Source organism: Sceloporus occidentalis, unplaced genomic scaffold (assembly GCF_023333645.1).
Source record: "Sceloporus occidentalis isolate IW3139 unplaced genomic scaffold, rSceOcc1.0.p SCAF_13, whole genome shotgun sequence".
Classification (NCBI taxonomy): domain Eukaryota; kingdom Metazoa; phylum Chordata; class Lepidosauria; order Squamata; family Phrynosomatidae; genus Sceloporus; species Sceloporus occidentalis.
In genome coordinates, this window is record NW_028316993.1 from 6,750,997 (window position 1) to 6,758,600 (window position 7,604).

The 7,604-nt window shown below is 56.4% G+C and overlaps 1 protein-coding gene across 4 annotated transcripts in view; it reads left to right on the top strand.

The window, feature by feature from the left end:
* Positions 1-7,099, top strand: part of CIC (capicua transcriptional repressor) — a 33,283-nt gene extending 26,184 nt beyond the window's left edge. For 3 of the 4 annotated variants that reach the window (XM_089479079.1, XM_089479080.1, XM_089479078.1), the window contains exons 15-21: positions 187-465; positions 1,548-2,023; positions 2,546-2,817; positions 3,818-3,972; positions 4,548-4,679; positions 5,328-5,459; positions 5,783-7,099. In XM_089479079.1, the coding sequence (XP_089335205.1) occupies positions 187-465; positions 1,548-2,023; positions 2,546-2,817; positions 3,818-3,972; positions 4,548-4,679; positions 5,328-5,459; positions 5,783-6,126 (1,790 nt within the window). In that variant the 3' untranslated portion in view covers positions 6,127-7,099. The remainder of the gene's footprint in view (positions 1-186; positions 466-1,547; positions 2,024-2,545; positions 2,818-3,817; positions 3,973-4,547; positions 4,680-5,327; positions 5,460-5,782) is intronic. The other variant, XM_089479081.1, reaches the window with a different exon arrangement.
* Positions 7,100-7,604: the final 505 nt, after the last annotated feature.

The following is a 7,604-nucleotide window of genomic DNA, read 5'->3' on the forward strand; positions in this document are numbered from 1 at the left end:
AAGATGTGGGGCGGGAGCTTGGAGGGCAGACCCACCAGCACCATCCTGGGTGGACAGATGGACGTGGGTGGTGAGGTGGCGCATGGGGCACAGAGAGGTGCCGGGAGGGATGGGATGGGGGCAAACGCTTGGCCTCCTGAGTGCCTGCCTGGTCAGGCCTGAATCTTTACCTCTGGTTCCCGGCAGGTCAGAGCTCCCTGTTGACACCGGGGCAAGTAGGAGTGTCTCCCCTCCAGAGCCCCCAGCTCCCAGCTTCCTGCCCTGGACAGGGTCAAGTCATCGCAGCCATCTACCCCAGTCTGCCAGGGACGGGTCCTGCCCAGCCAGCCACTCACGGCGTGGTGTACACGGTGGCAGCTACCAGCACCGCCTCCTCCCCGACAGCCATCCTGCCCAAGGGGGGAAGCAACAGCAGCCTCGCCCAGGCCTCCGGAGGACCCACCCAGGACCTGGTGGTCTCCACAGGTATGTGGGGGGAGTGCTTTGGGCGACAGAGGACCCGAGGCCGGAGGAGCCACCTCCACCACCCCCAGCCTGGAAAGGGAGTGAAGGAAGGCAGTCTGGCAGGAAGGCAACTGTTGACATGGCCATTCAAGCAGAGAGGCCTCTCGTGCTGCCAAACTGGGCTCAGACTTTGCTAGTCACGAGGCGAGCGGGAGGGAGGGAGAGATGGCTGCGGAGCATTGCTCCCTGCCCACAGCCCTTCGTGATGAAACCACATTTTGGTGGACATTTTCAACTTTGAAGCATCACTTCTCATCTGTAGCGATGACCAAAAGCTTCATTTGTTGCCGTCCTTTCTCTAGTTCTCTCTCCCTCCATTCCTAACGGGTTCAATTGTTATATATATACAAACTGAACCCATCCTCTATTCAGATCGTTCTTCCTTGATACTAATTGGGGATTTAGGTACAGAAATGAACACGGCAAGAATGAGGTGCTTTAGTCTTATTTTACTACTAAAATAGTAATTTTCTTGGTGGTTTTTTTTTTTTTTTTTTTTTTTTTTTTGGAACCCGCTTCGATCCGAATGGGAGAGGTGGGCTAAAAATAAATTATTATTATTATTATTATTATTATTATCATTATTATTATAACAGCTCTTGAAGGAAAGCACACATGAAGCTATCTGTTAGCTCTCTAGAAGATCCTTCCTGGCTGAGATAGTGTGTTTAATGCACAGACACAAATCAAATCAAGATTCAGCAATATTTAACAGGTTGCTTCATAACAAGACAGAACCCAATGAACTGGGCTTAAATAGAATTCAGATTTAGTTGCTTTCACTAGGGCTGCTTATTATGAAAATAATAGCACAAACTCCTGGCTAGTGCAGCTGAGGAGAAGGCAGGAATCTGCACCTGCCAGTGAATAGTGAGGCCTCTATACATGTGCCTTTGGCCCAAAATAAGTGCAAGCCGGGGCAGGTGGGGTGAGGTGAGGGGGACAAGAAGCCAGTGCAGGGGAAGGATTGTGCCAGCAGGGCGTTGGGGATGCCATAACCCCTGAGTAGCTGTGGTTTTTGGTGATCAGTGTTTTCCTTCCAGCTCTCCAGGCCGTTCCTTCACCAGCCACTCGAGTTCAGCGCCCCCCACTCAAGACACCCCAGAAACTGAGGGCTAGCATTGCCAGCATCCCAATTGGTTCTTACGAATCTGCCCCCTCACCTGGCTCAGGCCGGCCTCCCGTGGGGCAGCCACAGCCACCCCAGGAGCCTGCTGGGCAGCGATATCTTCGAGAGTCTGAAGCCACGGAGCGGGGGCCCCGGGAGACAGGGCCCCAGGAGCCTCCTCCTTCTCCTTCCTGCCAGGGGCCCGAGCAGAGTTTGGCCAAAGTCCAGGAGCTGAAGAGGGACTCCTGGGAGCTGGTGTCGCCCCCCTCGCCCCAGCCGCCGCAAGTCACGGAGGCCGCAACCACAGAGGTCTGGAGCCACCGGGAATCGGTCGGGGTGGCCAGTGAAGAGAGAGCAGCCCGAGACCCACTGCCTGCCCCACCTTCAGGCAGCAAAGGGGCTGCTGAGACGGTAAGAGGTCCAGGTGCCCCCCCCCCCCGCTGCCAGCCTCAGAAGGCGCCCTATTGCTTGAGGCTGATCTTCTGTACCATGCGCTGCGGATGTGGAGAAAGACACGGTTGCTGCGAGGACTCACCAATGCAGGGGCCAGAAGCATCTTCCAGAATCCTTGGGGAGCTTCCTGGGGTTCAGTTGGCTTGTGGTAGCCAGACTCAAGCTATTTTGGCTTTGAGCATGTGTTTGCTTGGAGTGGAATGAGAAACTGTTTCTCCAGATGATAGACTTACACATCACTTCCTCCCCCATCACCTAAATCACGCTTCTCCTTGTTGCTTGAAGGAAGAGGAGGAGGTTTTGCCCTTGGAGAGCCCTGTCTTTATCTGTGTTGTCGGTGGAGCTGACCTGGCTTTTATGAGGAAGAGGGAGGCTGAATTTGAGAAGAATGATGATAGCAGTAGCCCTCAGCATTGTTCTTCCAGCCTGCTGACTAGCATTAACTCTCTTTCTTTGTCTCTGTCTCTCAATCTCACACAGCCCCTGAAATTCCCCTCTTCTCCCGACTGGAGAACGTCGGGCCCTGAAGGCCGGCCTGAGGCATCAGTGCCCTCCGCGGGGCCATCCTCATCCTCACTCAGTCCTGGCCCTCCAAACTTTGGGGAGGGCTCTAGAGGGGCGTCCTCAGCTCTGCCCCCAACAGCATCTCTGTCCTCCACGTCCGAAGGGCCTGAGCCAAAGGACGGGCCGGTGGGCAAGAAGGTGAAGGTCCGGCCTCCTCCCCTGAAGAAAACATTTGACTCAGTGGACAAGTGAGTGACTGGGAAGGGCAGGGGCTGTGGGGCAAAGACCCACAGGAGCCACGTTTGTCAGTGGGGTTATGGCAGTCCTGAGGTTCTTTGGAAAGTTACTAATGGGGGTAAAGGAATTTTCCCCAAAGACAGCTTGCTTCTAGCTACAGACCTTCCCTTTCAGAGGCCACTAGTTTCGTCTGTGTGTACCATCAGTTCACACACACAGTGCATACATACCCCCTGTAGCAATGAGTCGTAAGCTCATCCTGCCCTAGCCTAGTGTGTGCCAGATATTTAGGACTACATATCCCATTCTCCTGGCCATTGGGCACGTTGACTGAGGCAGATGGAAGGGCACTTGATGAAGGCAGGCTGCTCCTGATAGCACTCTCTCCAAGCTCAGCCTGCCTGGGACGCTTCCCAGAATTCTCTGCACCACTAAGCAGTTCGAAAGCCACAGGCATGGAGGGGTTGGCATTCTGTCAGGCATTGGACCCGCTTTGCGAGGAGGGATGGGGTGCTGGGCATGCTCTTGGTCTGGGGCTGAAGGCGGCTACGGCGGCCCACGCTCTTCCCTGGGGGGCTTTTGATGTTTCTGCTGAAAGGGATTTCTCAGAAGAACACTTTGCCTCCATAATGGCAGCCTTCCACTTTACTCCATCCATCTGGGAATTAGCACTGGGAAGTACCTATGGCTGGGGCTGTTTCCTGGGGCACATTCCCTGCTAACAGAGGAGCCTCTGGGGCACAACACTCCTTTCCTGGGGCATTATCCTTCCTCAGAAAGGAAGGACACATTACTTGCCTAAGTAAAAGTGGGACGAGAGGCTGCCTTGCATGCTCTAGGACCGTACTTGTGGAAACCCAGTCCCAGTGCAGGAGGGCAGGCAGGTGGAAAGGAGTCTGGGGTGCTGCTGTTTTTAGGAATGGTGCACAAAGAGGGATCTGACTTGGGTTGGGGTGGTGAGCAACCGGCGCTCCCTGTGACCCTTATCCCTCTCCCTTGCCCCTACCCCAGCAGGGTTCTTTCGGAGGTAGATTTTGAGGAGCGCTTTGCTGAGCTGCCTGAATTCAAGCCTGAAGAAGTGCTGCCCTCTCCGACGCTGCAGTCACTTGCCACCTCGCCCCGGGCCATTCTGGGCAGCTACCGCAAGAAGCGCAAGAACTCCACAGGTGAGGGGCAGGGAATGGCCGGGAGGGGGTCAGAAGCCAGTGCTGTCCCTGCCATGCCAAAGATCTGCTGGGACTGGGATTGGGACTGGGACTGGAGGGGGCAAGTGGGGAGGCTTGGCGGCATCTGCAACAGAGGGGCTTCCAGGAGAGGCCAAGGGAGCACAGAGGGGGATGCTCAGCTGTGGGTGGGGGGGATCCTAGCGTTAGGGTAGTTTATTGGAGGATTTGAGCTGTGAGGAGAAACGCAGAGCAGATGAACAGCAACAAGGAGATTAATCTGCTTGGCTGGAGAGAATTCCCTTCTGGAAGTTCCTCAGCTGTGTGGCCCCAAGACAGCTTTTTGCCCAGGGAACAATAGGCTCCTTCCCAGTTGATGGGAGTTGTGGGAGAGTGTCCTTTCCACTTCTTGGGCTGCACTGTGTGAAAGGAAGCCAAAAGGGGTGCTTCCTCTTTCTACACACACACACACCACAGTTAAGCATCTGCCCTGGCCCCCATCTCCTGGTTTTGTGGGATTGGACAACCCCCTGTGCCTTTTGTTGCACTGAGCATTGTGGCATGGGCTTGCCTTTCAGACTTGGACTCCTCCACAGAAGACCCCATTTCTCCCAAGCGGAAGATGCGCCGGCGCTCCAGCTGCAGTTCGGAGCCCAACACACCCAAGAGTGCCAAGTGCGAGGGAGACATCTTTACCTTTGACAAGACAGGTAGGTGAGGGCCCAGCATGTGGATGACGGATAGGAGCCAGCACATCAACCCTGCCCTGTGTGCGAGAGGCTTGGCTTCCTCTGCTGCCATGAGGCGGTACCAGCGGCTGCTCCCCATTCATACTCTGCCTGTTTTCCCCACAGGGACAAGGCAGAGCTCCCCAGTGATGGTGGCTCCTGGGTTTGAAGGGAGTAGATAGGAGTTTTAGTTTGCTAAAAAGAGGCAACGTGTCTGTCAGAGGAAGCCTAGTGAAAGAGGAAATGCCTCAGAGGGTCTGCCTAGCTGGGCTGCTGTGTTCCCGGCTCCATGTCTGTCCAGGGAGGGGGCTGCATCGTCCTGCTTTTTTACAGCGCTCCTTCCAGCTGAGGGCCACGTTTAATTGGGTTGGGGGCAAAGGGATGGGACCAAAAGACCCAAGAACAGCAGCATATTTGGCCTCTTCAAACTCCAGCTGCCAGAAACAGAGCCTTTGGAGGCATTTTTGCCTTTCACAGTGGAGGACAGGGAGGCCATGCCAGAGCTCAAGTCCCTTTAGCCGGAATGCTGCAGGGAAGGGAGGGCACAGCTGCCTGGGCCAGACCCTCATTGGCTACCTGTTGGCGTGGGCCCTGCCGCCGGAGCTGCTCACTTTCCCTGCCTGTTTGCAGGCACAGAGGCGGACGATGTCCTGGGGGAATTGGAGTACGAGAAGGTGCCCTATTCGTCCCTGCGACGCACGCTGGACCAGCGGAGGGCTCTGGTTATGCAGCTCTTCCAGGATCACGGCTTCTTCCCATCAGGTAGGGAGGGAGAATGGGCTGCCCTGCTGGCTTTCATGTCCTGGGCAAGGGCCCCACAGGTTCTTTTCTGAGTCTCAGCTAGGCCTGGGCTAGCTCTAAGAAGCTTGGCTGCCTGATGGTGCTGGCGGCCAAACAGCAGCTTTGCTCCCTGCAGCCCTTTCCCCTTGCTGGGGATTGGGGCTGGGGGAGCTTGTCCTAGGAGAGGGCAGATAGTGCCATGCCACGTCCTGCCTGTTTCTGGCCTGTGCCTCCTACACAGGAGGGCCCACGACTGACCAGCTTTTCTCCCCTCTCCCCATCGATTTGCACTGGCCCATTGGCAGCACAAGCCACGGCAGCCTTCCAAGCACGCTACTCAGACATCTTCCCCACCAAGGTCTGCTTGCAGCTCAAGATCCGAGAAGTGAGACAGAAGATCATGCAGGCAGCCACCCCCACAGAGCAGGCGCCCAGCACACCTGAACCCGGGGGCCCCGCCTGCCAGGGCGGCACCGCAGAGGGGCAGCCTTTGGAGCCACTGGCCCTCACGCCGGACTCGGGCCCAGGAGCAGAGGCCACGGGGGTGGGCCCCCCTTCCGGGCCGCCTTCCACCATGGCAGCCGCTTGGGATGGTAGCCAGCAGACTTCTCCTGGCTGCGGGAGCGGAGGCAATGCCAGCAGCAGATGAGCAAGCGATTGAGCAGAGGACAGAGAGAGAGAGAAGTTGCCTGCTGGGCGGATGGGGGGCTTGGATCATTGCCCCCTCCCCAACTGGGTCCCCTCCCACCCTGTGACTCTCCCCAGCCCCCTCCCCAGCCTTCTGGGACTCAAGGAGGGGGCAGACACCTGCGCCCCACAAAACCATCTCCCTACCCTTCCTCTTGCTTGGCTCTTTGCCCGGCCGGTCTGGCCTGAAAGGGGAGGGGTGTGGACCCCCCAGTGCCACCGCTGGTGCCCACACACTCCTTTCCTCCCAAGAGGCAGCGGCAGAGGGGATTCCCCTGAAATATCAACCATTCCAGGACACGGGCCTTGCTGCCATGGAGACCTCGGGGCAGGGTGGGGGCCGCAAGAAAACACCCACAAAGGGACAACTTCTGATTTTCAACTCCCTCCTCTTTTAATGATGTCGAATATTTTGGGATCTCATACTCTTTTTCTTCTGTGTCAATATGTGGGGCCTGGGAGAGTCTCCTCCCGGCCTCCCTGCTGCTCCATGGAAGGGAGGGGGGCTGAGACACTTTACAGCCGGCCTTACCTTGTGGATGGGCCCTTGCTGTGGTCACTCAGAAAGCTGGATCATCAGAGGAGGAAGGCCATCTGGTGGCCTCAGCGGAGCTTGTGTGATGCCACCCGTTTGTCTTGACTGGTCAAGGCTCCACTTGGGCATGGAGAGGGCCGCCTGGGCCATCCATCCAGAAGAGGCTTGGGGTGCAGCGCAGCCGACGTCTGGGGGGAGGTCTGCGTGTTGCTGGTGAGGGGTTCTGGCCCATCGCCAGGGGAGTATGAAGCAAGAGGGAGTGCCAGTGGACGGGGCTGCCCCCCTCGTTCCCAGGCACAGCGCAAGTGCCCTGGTGGCCAAAGCCACATGTTGACCATGTGTAGCCCCTCCTGCATTGGGGTGGCCCCACCTCACATACTATTAAAGCTCTTTAACAATCTGTTCTGGATCGTTTTGCATGGAGACACCCAAATCAATTCACATTTGGAGGAAAAAGAGGAACCCAAATTTCCCTTGTCCAGTGGCTCACCTCCACAGCCAGGCTGAGCCTATGTTTTAGTATGGGGGGGAGGTGTGTGTTCTGGAACCAAACCCTCAAGCATAGGCCCATTGTAAATTATTCAGTGACTCAGTATTCATTTCTCTGTAATAGGGTGCCTAGTATTAATGTCTTCTTGGCCCCCTGAACAAATTTTTTTTCAAAGGGATTAGATGTATGAGTAGATGACAAAGTCAAAAGCTGAGAGACCCTTGAGTGGGAGGGTGAGTGGGCAACCCACCCTGAGCCCACATGGATTTTTAAGCACCGCAAAGAGCCATGCACTGGTCTGCAGCTCCACTTCTTCTGCCTGGTTTACAAAGGGGTTTCCTTGGTTTTAGTGGAGGGCAAACCCTCTGAAGGTTAGTGAAGGGACCCAGCTGGCTCATGGAGACCCACATAGCAT